The following is a 13531-nucleotide window of genomic DNA, read 5'->3' on the forward strand; positions in this document are numbered from 1 at the left end:
ACTGCTGTTAACTAAGCTAATATCTAGCTAGGATGCTAGAGAAATGAAAAATACAAGTAGGCCCCTAGGCTTACTTAATTTTATCCAAAATATTTTGAACTTCGTGGATTAGTCTGTGGACCGCACAAAATTGTTCGGCGGGCCACAAGCGGCCCGTGGGCCACGAGTTTGAGACCCCTACCCTAAAGGGCAAGGGGAGTGGTGATTCTGAAAACCCGAGAACTTCAGCCTGACCTGCCAGGACACAGTGAGAGCCAACTCCCATGACATCTTCCACGACACTTAGCAGTCAGCAAGTGGGTAATGAGTATCTGCTGAATAAGTAGACACGAGGGAAAAACAGAGGTGTGCTAGATGGACACAACTGGCTAGCTTAAATAAAAGATTACATCATTTATTACAATACACAGGTTTAATCAGAGTTTAGAGTTCATAATTGAGTTAATTAACCTGACATTTTGGGTTTATGAATGGTCTTCCCTTCTCAAAACACAGAAAATTAAGAGCAAGTATCTAAATATACTAATGTTTTATTCAAATTGATATTGCCTTATTCTGTTAGATCAACATCCATTTTTAACAACCAAAAACAATGACTCCTATAGCCAGATGGATGCTGCTATGTGTGTGTCTATGCTCACTTTCAAATAATACCTTCTCCTCTGGAATCAGGGACACAATTAGAACTGATATCTTCTACCCTGATGTCATTGATTCTAATATAAAAAAAGGCTGGAAATTTTAGGGCCCTCTTGAAATGTCCTATATTTTTCTTCCACTTGCTTATTTCTTTCAAATTTTAACCAATTGCAAAATATTAAGCTTTTTTTTTATGAAGCACATTAAGGACTCGTATTAGTAGCAATATATTGGTAATGAAGAAACAATTTTCTTATTAAGTATGGTTGTAAATCACATTTCCTCTCAGGCACTGAAACATTAACATTGAAAACCAGATTATAAGTCTCTTTCTCAATATATCTTCTTTGCAAGCCATTCTGATTTTTATTTTCAGTGCAGGAGCAGGCTACTTGTAATTGGAGTTTTATAAAGCTAGCTATCATCTATGGCATTGTCTTTGCTCTTCATCAGGGAAGCATCATAACTCACTCTCTACACCAAAGAAGGAAGGAAAAAGGACTTTGTGGAGGAAAGGGGCTCAATGTGGCTGGGCCCTTCAGTGTTACCATCTAAACTTTATTGAAATTAACTGGGAATATAGAAGACTTTCTGATCTAGACACAATAATCTGTAACATGTTTGCCTCTTAAGCCTCCTTTCCAAGAAATATGTCTTGATGATGCAGGTTTTATCAATTTCAGGAGTCTTAGAGAGGGATGCATGAATTCTCAATGAAGGCTCTTCTATTTCTGGTATTAACAATTGGTACCTCTAAATGACCAAGTATTTGCTTTTAGAAAGCCGCTTTCATCCTCTTCTTACCATCAGCATTATTAACTTATCTTTTAAGGCTAATTTCTTTTTGTATTTCTATCCTGGAGATTTTTATAATAAATAAGTTATCTAATTGCCTTTGTCTTTCTATAGAAAATACTATTATCATCCATTGCCCCAACAGCAGTAACATCAAAGCAAAATCTCTTCACTCTTTCCACCAGAAACATAGTAGGTCCTGAATTGATCACCCTCAGTTAATGGCCATACTTGCCATATACCTTTTGATAGCACCATACTGGTTTTGCTATACCTACTATTCTGAAGTGCCCTATAACAAAAATCCATTTGTAGACTCACCACCAGCCCTTCCAATACCATTTCAAATGAATTCTCCTCCATAGACCCTTCTCCAATCCATTTCTTGCCCTTTGAAGTAGGCTCTAGACCCATACTTTATGCCATGCAGATAACTTGTCTTTCTTTGACTTATATTTTCTACTAGATTTTAACATACATGAGGGCCAGCTACCCTGTGTGTTCTCATTATATGACCCACTGAGTCTAGCAAATGACTTAAACCAAATAGGGGTCCAAAAGCTAATGTTGAATAAGTAGACATTAATTATTACATAAATAACTATCTTGATGGAGATCTCAAGAACTTCAATCCTAGTGCAGATTACTAGCTGTTGTATTTTGTAGTCACATGCCTTTTTGGTTTCAGAAATAAAAGCCCTGAAATAATGTCCTTCCCTACTAGGAAAATAGAAGCTAACAAGTTCATTTAACCAGATGTGCCACAGATGGTTCTAGTAGACAGAAGAGAAATACCACGAGGAAAAGATTCCATGAGTATTTAAAATCAGTGGCTCAGAGTATGCATTTACTTACATGTATATCAACTTACATAAACACTAATGTGCTAAACTGAATACATAGCTATCATTAAGTAGGGAATGATAAATAATCCATCTTGGACTATAACTTTTCTTTTCTTAAGAATATGCGATATTTAAAATGTTTTAAGCTAACTCAGACTGTTCAATTTAGAATAATCTGTTTTAAAAACTACAAGTTAAAAGAAATGCAAAATCTTAAACACTATGTTAAATAAAGCAACCAGACACCGAAAGACCATGTTTGACCCTACTTGTACTAAATGGCTAGAAAAGGCAAATCTGTAGAGGCATAAAGTAGATAGCTGTTGTTTAGGGTTTATGGTGAGAACAAGGATTAACTGTGAATGGGAGTGAACGATCTTACTGAGATGATGAAAATGTTCCAAGATTAGATTATGGTGATGGTTGTACAATTTGATAAATTTATTTTTATTTTATTTTATTTATTTTATTTTTTGACACAGAGAGAGGGATAGATAGGGACAGACAGACAGAAATGGAGAGAGATGAGAAGCATCAATGATCAGTTTTTTGTTGCGACACCTTAAGTTGTTCAGTGATTGCTTCCTCATATGTGCCTTGACTGCGGGGCTACAGCAGACTGAGTAATTCCTTGTTCGAGCCAACAACCTTGGGTCCAAGCTGGTGAGCTTTGCTCAAACCAGATGAGCCCACACTCAAGCTGGCGACCTCAGGGTCTCGAACCTGGGTCCTCTGCATCCCAGTCCAACGCTCTATCCACTGCGCCACCGCCTGGTCAGGCGATAAATTTATTAAAGCCACTGAATTACACACTTATGCACTTAACATGAGTGAATTTCATAAATAAATTATAACTCATTAAAGTTCTTAAAAATGTAATAAATAGAAGATACTAGAGCAATCATTAAGAATCTCCTCGAGGCAGAGAAAGTGCCCCATTTTAAGTTCTAAAATATTAACAGAGCTGAAATAATTTTACCTTAATAAAAAGTGAGAGGAAGACTTATATCACTATAACATTTAATGGTAGACATTAAAAGTATCTGCAAGACACTGAAACCCAATAACTCCCTCCATATTCATTTGATCTAATTCTAGGACTATCTTTTACTATCTATAAGACAAATACACACCCTTAAAGAAACTGAGCCCGAACTACAATAACATTTGGTTGCTTTTATTTCATTGAGACAAAAAGGAAGTCGTCTTTTCATTCATATAATTCACAACACTCCCAAAAGGAGTATTCACTAAACAGGAAAAAAAGTCAATCTCTCCAAGAAGACACTGTCACTTCTCCATAAAATAAAGACAACACAAATAAACCAAGTTAAATTTCACAGCAAAAATGATAATGTGACACTCACCAAATATCCATTTTCTCCTTTAATGAAATCTAACTGCAACTACTCACTCTTCCAAGATTTATTGAAAACTTTCTGTAAGCCATGCACTCTGCATGATACTAAATAAAATCCAGTCTTTGCCCTCAAGGAGCTCATAGCCCAGATGGTACAAGAGGTAACAGACAACAGCATACAATACACACCATTGCCAGGGAAATAACAAGCATGTCACCTAACTAACTGCCTTTGTCAAAGGATACCACACTTAGTTAGATGGTATACTGCAGAGCAAGTTGGGGTTTGCCAAGCAGCACACACAAGGTATAGACTAGAGTGCATCATCAGGACTTTACATCCTTTAAAATGAATTGGTGAACCGCTCATTAACCAAAAAGAGGTCAACAAGCCTAAGACTTGGTGTTTTTAAATTTTATTTTTGGTTAGGAAGACACTAACAGGATAGAAATTTCAAACTTTACTATGATGTGTTCCTTTTCCCTTAGAAAGAAAATCCCAGAAAACAGTGGATTACCTCGGACCACCTCTTCCACAGACTCTGTGGTGGTGGTTGTGGTCGTGGCAATACTGGTGGTTCTCTCTGTGGCCTCTTCATAGGGTTCCTCAGCATCTTCCTCTACCTCCTCACCATCCTCATCATCCTCACCATCTTCGGCTTCTTCTTCCTCAACATCGGCCACTTCCTCGTCCTCTGCTACTTCCACAACTTTGTCCTCACTGCCACAGGAAAGAGAAGTAACAGTATGAGTCATTTAAACAGATGTGAGGAAAGGAAAAAAAATCAATGACAAGAATTTTAGAAATTTGAAGGGAAATGTGGCACTGAATTAAAAACATGGGGAAGTGTGAAGTCAGCAGGTCAAAGTAAGATCCCAGCTGAGTAGGTTTGCAACTTTTTAACACTTGCCCACTGTTATTCTTACTTTATGTACTTGCAGAAAGAGGATGTCATGACTTCAACTCTATGACATTCTGGAAAAGGAAAAATTATGGAGACCATCTGAAGATCAGTGGTTGCCAGGGGTCCAGGGTGAGAAGAGAGGGATGAAGAGGCAGAGCTCAGGGGAATTTTAGGGCCGTTTATTACTCTGTAAAACACTGTAAGAAGGACACACACATTGTGCATGTATCAAAACTGACAGAACACCAGAAGTGATCTCTATGTAAACTATGAACTTTAGTTAATAATAATTTATCAATATTGGACCAAATTATACTACATGAATGCAAAATGAACAACAGAGGAAATGAAGGGAGGGGGCCAGCAAAGGAGGAGTAGAGGGGAGCTCTTTACATCCTGCTCAAATTGTATATAAACCTAAAACTTCTATAAAAAGTGAAGTCTATTAAATGTAAGGTAGGGGATCCCAAACAGTTTATCATATTATGGGGATGACTTCCCATAATGTATGAGAATATCACACAGCATCTGCACAGCATATACTCAGGAAGTGTAGGTAGAAATTGATTCAAATGTTGCTGTTAAAAGTTTAAACTGGAAATGAAGGAGGAAGAAGAAACTGGCTTAAATAAATCTCTAATACCTAATGGTCAATGATACTTACTGAAAATACATAGTTGTGATCCTTAGTCTGATGAATTCTGTAAGCTTTGTAGACTATCAGGTATTAAGTGGTTCTTAAACTTCACTGAGCATCAGAATTGCCTGAAAGGCTTATTAAAACACAGACTGCTGGGCACCACATCCAGAGTTTCTTATTCAGTGGGTCTGGGATGTGGCTCGAGAACATACATTTCTAACAAGTTTCCAGGTAATGTCAATGCTGGTGGTTAGGGAACAATATTCTAAGAAGCAATGAAATATGCAATACTGAGAATAATGGTAACAGGTGGGTAGGAAGTCACAGTATAGTTGGAAAGAGGATCAGAAATAATATGGCATTAAATATGTATATTCAGTGATGCACAGTGGTGAGTCATAAATCAGCAAATTTGGGTGACACAAGACGGGCATGTCTGGAACAAAATGACAAAGTCCTAGTGACATATCCTTGTGACAATCACATCTCTGCCAGCTCAGACATGGTCGAGAGCATTTGAAAGACGACAGATGAAGATAGGAATGGAAGTGGTAAACAATGGAAGTCTATCAGATATCATCTGGCCAGATAAAAGCAATGGATGGTTCCTGCTCAATCAGATGACAAAACCAATACAGGAAAAAGATGGCGACGTGGTGGAGGATGTCAACATAGTAGAGCATCTGCCCTGTGTCTTATTTGACAAGAAGCAGCACAGGAATAGGACTGAGGGCTGCCATTTGACACAGAAATTTCCTCAAAAGAGAGATGGCAGAGGAGAATTGTGACCTCAATGCCGATTCCTACCTACAAGGAGAAGCATACTGATGACGAAGGGGGATGAACCTGGAGAGTCTGTGTCAGGCACAACCTGGGGGTCTTGGCATGTTAGTTTGTTCGGCGTGGTGCAGAAAATCAGATTTTAAATATATTGGCGAAACAGAACAGGTTTCCATGATCTAAGAAGACAGAGAGGAAGGGAGAGAAAGGCTTTCTAAAACTAAAGTATGACAGAACAGTCACAGCTAATTTTGCTGAGGGTGAAAAGGAGAAAGATTTGTGCAGAAATGAATACAGCACAAGATAGAACTTCCTCACTAACTCAGAATTTAAAGAATTTTTATAGCCTGACCAGGCAGTGGCAGAGTGGATAGAGCATCAGACTGGGACGCAGAGGACCCAGGTTCGAGATACCAGCTTGAGCGCGGGCTCATCTGGTTTGAGCATAGGCTCACCAGCTTGAGCCCAAGGTCGCTGGCTTGAGCAAGGGGTCACTTAGTCTGCTGTAGCCCCCCCAGTCAAGGCATATATGAGAAAGCAATCAATGAACAACTAAGGCGCTGCAATGAAGAATTGATGCTTCTCATCTCTCTCCCTGTCTGTCTGTCCTCTCTCTATCTGTCACACACAAAGAAAGAATTTTTATATATGAAAAGTCAATAAAAATATGTATGGCTCCCATTGGAATGACTTCCTAATCCTGATTAAATATGATGTAGGGAATAATAAACACATGTACAAAGAAGATGAAGCATGTGTCTAAAACAAAAGGATAAAGAGAATCTTATTAAACCAAGTAACATAAATAATAACTTGCTATTAGTGTGTTGATAAATGAAGTATTAACACGGAAGACCTCAATCAGTTATGTTAACGTTTCCTACAGTGTGGAAACCTGTCCTCTTTCCCTAATATATTTGAAATCTGATTTCCACAAGAAATAAGTAAGAAGAAGAGGAAGAGAAAACATTGGCATTGATCGTCAGATGGTATAAGCCTTTGTCTGCTTAGAGATAAATGGGGTGCATGCAATCATTGATTTCTTGACTGCCTGAATTCCTGCAAGAAAAGTCTATAATTTGACGTAGCATCTCAAAAGAATCCTAAACTTAACAGTTGCTCAGATGGCCCAAATTTTACCCAGAATACTCTGTCTCAGTTTTGTTCTATAGAATCTCAATGACGTACTACTTATGAATAAAACCAATGCATATAATAAGCCAATTTATTGTGTAGGCGCTCTTCTGTAGTCAGTCAAATCCTAAGCACCAATGCTAGTTAGTTCTTCAAATTAGGTAAAAAAAAAAAAATCAGATAAAACTAGGGAGAAAAATCAAATGAAGCCAGTACTCTTTTTTTTTTTTTTTTTTACAGAGACAGAGAGTGAGTCAGAGAGAGGGATAGACAGGGACAGACAGACAGGAACGAAGAGAGATGAGAAGCATCAAACATTAGTTTTTCATTGCGCCTTGCAACATCGTAGTTGTTCATTGATAGCTTTCTCACATGTGCCTTGACCGCGAGCCTTCAGCAGACCGAGCAACCCCTTGCTGGAGCCAGCGACCTTGGGTCCAAGCTGGTGAGCCTTGCTCATACCAGATGAGCCCGCACTCAAGCTGGCGACCTCGGGGTCTCGAACCTGGCTCCTTCCGCATCCCAGTCTGATGCTCTCTCCACTGCGCCACTGCCTGCTCAGGCGAAGCCAGTACTCTTCATACACCGTGAAGTGTGTGTGGGGTCTTGAAACATGAATGGAGTGACAGGGAAGTTATGTGATCCAGGTTAAGACAGCAATGTGCCTCCATGTGGGAAGGTGAAAACACGACCCTGGGCACCCCCAGGAATGTACCTCAGCCTTCTCTGTTATGACCTAGATGTTGCACTTAAAGCTCCAAACAGAAACCATGCTTATTGAAACAGCTGTGGTAAAGTGACCAGCATTCTGGTATGTGTAGCCATGAACAAGAGCGAGATAGTTTTTGCCTGTCTCCATCATTACATCTGCCTGAGCAATTCACTGGCGTAATAACAAGGAACAGAGACACATAAAAGTTTGGCCGGCGAAGGAATTAAATTACTAAGCCTACCGGTACTTATTACCATAGCTTTGATTTCTGGAATTAAATTTAGTTGTCCATGAATCCAATTACCTATTAAAACAGTAGCACAGTTCGGTTTTAATGATGTTGCCTCTTCCCAAAGAGCACCAAACACGCCAACATTACAACTGCAGATTGGAGTTTTCATAAACAGCAAGAAAGAGAGAAAGGGGGAAAATTCTTTTTCTACCATCTCTGCACTCGCTGGAAAGCTTTGTTCTGTGATGTGACCGAGGTGGGTTGGTTTTGGAAAGCCATTCACAGTGCAAGAAAATGCAAGGAGGGGCCAGTTTGTGGAAATGTCAGGCTGGGCGTCAGAAAGCAATTTCTTTAGAAGCAATCAAACAACTCGCAATAAGATAATCTCTTGGGAACACAGTGGAATATTCATAACACATTCCCACATGTTAGCGTGTGTCAATTCAGAGCAGACGGTCTGTACATCTTTTAAATTCTGATCATGAGAAACATGTCTAAGGGATGAGGGAACAGTCTCAACATGCTGACCATCTCAGAACTACCTGAGTTTAAAAAGGCAGCTAACGGGTCAAAGGGACATTACTACTGGAAGGAAATAAATCATTGATAATAGAAAGCTATGGGTCAGCACCCAAGACCAGGTGGTGACAAATACACTGCATCACAGAGGTGAGTCCTTGTATTTCTACACTGAAGGCTGACCTTGATATAATTCCACTTATGGTTACCTTCCCGGACATCCCCCCTCAGACACTGAAAGACTCTGATGCACATATCCATTTTAATAAGGTGACCAACTTTTTTACAATGAAAAGGAAGACAAAATTAAATTGAAAACAATATCATAAGTAAAAGAAACATTTTATTCATTGAAACAATATGATGAATGCATAATAAAACATTTGTAATATTTTATATTATAATTATGCTTACATGCCTATTAATTTTTAAAAATAATTGTAAGGAAAAAGTACTCATTTAGATACAAATATGTCACATCACACCCAATGGATCAACTCTATCAATTGAATACGGACATTTACAGATTAGTCTTCCAATATCAAAAAGGAGGACATGTAGGAGGACAGAACTTACAAAAGAAGGACTGTCCTCCCTAAAGGAGAGCAATTGGTCACCTTAGTTTTAATTGCTTCTTGGTTAAGTCATGCACAGCAATTCACCATTTGCATTCTCTAAAAAAACTGTCTCCTTTCCCTAGTCTCTGGTTAAACTGGTTTTTATCTTCCCCTTTGTAGGACAAAGGAGAGGAAATGACAGAGGGAAAGCTCTGATCACGTGGTTCATGGGAATTGGACAACCAGGAGACTTGCAGTGATGAAGGACAGTGAAAGCAGACCAGAGGTCCGTCCTCATGCAAGGACCAACTATGGGAAACCAGAGGGGCACGTGTCCACAGGAAGATGCTCAGACACCTATGTGCAGATCTAGGAAGGGAACATCACCCAGGGTCCAGAGTGGAGAGAAAAAAGAAAGCCCGTTTCAAAAAAAGGTAAACAGATGGTTCTTACCATCTCTGCTTGAATTCTTATAGCTGCCAATTTAACATGGAGGGTACAAGGGCTGGATAAGTCAGCTGAATTATTGCTGTTAAATTAAGGGAATTAGAAGCTGCTAGAAAATGTGAGAAATATATAAAAGAAGCTTATTCTCTACGGTTTTGAGTAAATGTTTCAAGGGGAAGAGAGTGAAGCAGAAAACAAACAACTGAACCAACAAACCCAAATCTTCTACAGACACCTGTAGAAGTTAAACACACACACACACGCGGACACACACGAACACACCATCTGATTGCATTTATACCAACTATGAAAACAATCATTCCTCCATGCTGTTAGCACTCAGACGAGTATTACACTTTGGCGAGGGGTGTTCTTTACATTTTCAAAAAACTGTAAATAAAGACAAAAGAAAAAAAAATTAACAGAAATGGTATGTGACCTGAAAAGCCTAAAATGTTTACCTCCTCCAGAGCCTGCAGACAGCAGGGGCCCCTGCAGCACAGCCAAGTGATTACAAGTACAAACTCAGGCCAGATAGCCTGGATCCAAATCCTGGCTCTGTGACCTTGAATAAGTTACTTAACATCTCTGTGCCTCCTTATTCTCACCAGTAAAACAGAAAATTTATAAGACGTACCTTCATTAACAGGGGTGTGATGAGGAACAAATGGGTTTATATTTCTAATGCACTTAAAAGAAAACAAAGTCCACACACAAAGTACTTGGAGGCAGCATTTGACACAAGAAGATGTGCTCAAAAATTTGTGTTAAATAAATGAATGGCGTCGTGACTAAATACCACTGTACTATTCCTCCAGAATGCTCAGAATTGATGTGTTCTATGACGACAGCACACACAATCGGGTTTCCTTCTTTATTAGAAAACACAAAGAGTCAGATGTTTGATGTTCCTAGGAAAGATCTTAAGAAAGAGAACACAGAAATACTTCATCTCTATAATAAAAACAAACAAAACAAAACGATGCTAGAGATTGTATTTTCAGGATTCTAGTACCACATGGCACAATGACATTAACAAAACACCATGGAATCTAGAGTTAAGTTCATGTGTGGATTGGCTACTCAGGTTCTTACCAATCCCAAGAATAAGACCACCTGTATTCACTAAAAGGTGCTAGGCATGAAAGCAAATTTAAGATTACAAAACAGCTAGTATAAATCAACTTCTCTTCATACAGACTGTAAACTCTGCCTGTGTAATTCAGTGAGCTTCTGCAATACAGGGCAGACAGAAACTGTAACATGAGAAGCACAGTCATGCTTCTGTGTAAACTAAGAGCACGGGGTAGAATATTTGAGAAACAATTTCTTTCTTCTCCACTATCTCATATGTTCAGACGAGGAAGAATGATCCAACAATAGAGACAAACATTGCCAATATAATTAATACCCCTTGGACCTGGGATGGGGCAGTTCACAGGGAAACTAGAAGGGCCTCCTCAGCACACAGGTGTCATGATATAAGAAGGTCTGTTGTGAATCCTGAGTGCTGAGGATGTCACAGACTGAAACCTGCTACTAAACAGTCTGGCGTGAGAGAACCAGACACAATGGCCATTTCAGCAGCTCAGGGAAAATCCGACTGGGAATCCAATATTTGCTACTAAAAAATTATTGTTTAATTTTGTGGGTGAGGTGATAACATTTGAGCTCTGTAAAAAAGTGTCCTTAGATTTTAGAGATAGAGACTGAAGTATTTACTATGCCTGATGTCTGCACTGTACGTTAAATCATAAAAAGTTTGCTGAAAGGGAAAAATGACATTCTGGGAGGCTTAAGAAATATTACGTGTGGGATATAATTATAGTAAGAAACTAAATTGCTTAAAAAAAAAAAAGACTATCTTGGAAGCAAGGAAAGCCATATATAATCAAAAGTAGGTTCTTTTCCTGACAGCTTAATGCACGAAGCACCTAAAGTGATAAAAAGTTTCAAAGTCAATTCAAATTCTTTATACGAGAAACAAAATCTTGCTTCGTCAAATGCTATGCCAAAAAACTTTCAATGAGCCACTTTCTCCTGTCTGAAAATTTGGCTGCTGCTAAGTACAGGTGGTCTGAATACATTCTGGGTGGATAGTTAGAAATACAGTATATAATTTTTAGCCATTTAACATATTTGAGTGTGTACAAGGATCTAGAATGTCCTGTTCCAACAACGAAGTTATTGCTTGGGGAAAAAAATAGAGAAAATTTCTTGCACTCCTGGCAATTATATTTTATTGGGTGGGTGGTGGTGGGGATATAAGAAACCAAAGTAGCATGAACTGTGGTGGCGCAGTGGATAAAGTGTCAACCTAGAATGCTGAGGTCGCTGGTTTGAAACCCGAGGCTTGCCTGGTTAAGGCACAAATGGGAGTTGATGCTTCCTGCTCCTTCCCCCTTCTCTCTTTTTCTTCTCCCCTCTCTCTAGAATGAATAAATTAAAAAATAAAATAAAAAAGAAACCAAAGCAGAGATGTTGAACTAGCACATTATAAGTGGTAAGTGCTATGAAGAAAATAAAGCAAGAAAGCTAGATAAGGTAGGCTGAACTGGAGAGTTAGGAGGACTGCTATAAATTTGAAAGAGGGTAAGATTCCTTAAAGAAGTTCATTTTAGCAAGAGCTGTGTACTTAGCACCCTTTTCCAGTGTCAGTACACATGGTGACTCGTATAAAGCTATAGCTAGTCTGGGCATAAAGTGGCTATAAAGCTCTGTAGAAAAGCCATACAGTAAGATACCAGTCTAACTCCTCTTTGGGGGACACCCTGTGAAGGACCTCTTCCTTAGAAAGGAGAGAAGCTGAGCCTGACCAGGAAGTGGCACAGTGGATAGTGTCAATCTGGCATGCTGAGGATCCAGGTTTGAAACCTCAAGGTCGCCGGCTTGAATGTGGGCTCATCAGCTTGAGCATGGAATCATAGATATGACCCTATGGTCGCTGGCTTGAGCCCAAAGGTTGCTGTCTTGAGCCCAAGCTTGTTGACTTGAGCAAGGGGTCACTGGCTCAGCTGAACACCCCCCCCCCCCCCCATCAAAGCACATTCGGGAAAGCAATCAATGAACAACTAAAGTGCCACAACAACAAGTTGATACTTCTCATTTCTCTCCCTTCCTGTCTGTCCCTGCCTGTCCCTCTGTCTTTCTCTCTCTCGCAAAAAAAAAAAAAAGACTTCTGTGGGCTCCCTCATCTCTCTTGTGCAAAAGTGGTTCTACTTGGAGCAAAACCCTGACAACAACCTCTGCTCCTAACACACTTCAGATGCTGTAACAATACCTAGTCTCAGTGGGAAACCATTCCCCAAAATAGAAATATCCAACTCCTTCCTCGGGCAGTACCAAGCGCCACTCATACCTAAGGGAAAACACCTACCTTGCCTCTCTGTTCCAAGCGCCTGAAATAAACATTTTCAATTGTATGGTACAGATAAAACACAAAGTAAGAACAAACACAGCCTGCTACTATTACAAAGTCTTGGATGAGCCAGAATATTTCAGGAAAGAATGTTTGGAGAGGTAAAACTTTTAGTTCATTTCTCATTAGTGAGCCAACCTTTTCCTCTTCCAACAAGTCCATTTCCTTGCCTTGGTTAAGTATATTTTTAAAAGTGTCTGTAGTTGATCAGCTGAGAAATTTATGGAATCAAATATCAAGTGTCAATACCTCTTGTACAATGTGACAAATGTAGAAGGTACAGAGTGAGGAAATGAAGGTGAAGTGCATTACTTTTCAGGGTGAATTCCTGGCAACAGCTGTTTTGTGACTCCTTTTCCTTTTCACCAGGAAAAGCTATACTGCAATATATTGGAGTTACCCGAATGTTCTAGTTCTCTGGGTCCTAGAGAGTGGGTACAGTGTGCTAATTAAAGACATGTTTTTGGAAGCCACCTATCAGCTCTGATGAGACTGAGCAAGTGACTTATTCTGCTGTGACTTTGTTTCTTCATCTTTATAATGGCATA

The 13531-nt window shown here is 39.3% G+C and overlaps 1 protein-coding gene across 6 annotated transcripts in view; it reads right to left on the minus strand.

Moving 5' to 3' along the window:
* The window catches only part of APP (amyloid beta precursor protein), a 276723-nt gene that overhangs the window by 111987 nt on the left and 151205 nt on the right, over window positions 1–13531 (minus strand). For all 6 annotated transcript variants that reach the window (XM_066369939.1, XM_066369938.1, XM_066369937.1 and 3 more), the window contains exon 6: window positions 4158–4360. In XM_066369939.1, coding sequence (XP_066226036.1) covers window positions 4158–4360 — 203 coding nt within the window. The remainder of the gene's footprint in view (window positions 1–4157; window positions 4361–13531) is intronic.

The sequence above is a fragment of the Saccopteryx leptura genome, chromosome 2, assembly GCF_036850995.1.
Source record: "Saccopteryx leptura isolate mSacLep1 chromosome 2, mSacLep1_pri_phased_curated, whole genome shotgun sequence".
In the NCBI taxonomy this organism is placed as follows: Eukaryota; Metazoa; Chordata; class Mammalia; order Chiroptera; family Emballonuridae; genus Saccopteryx; species Saccopteryx leptura.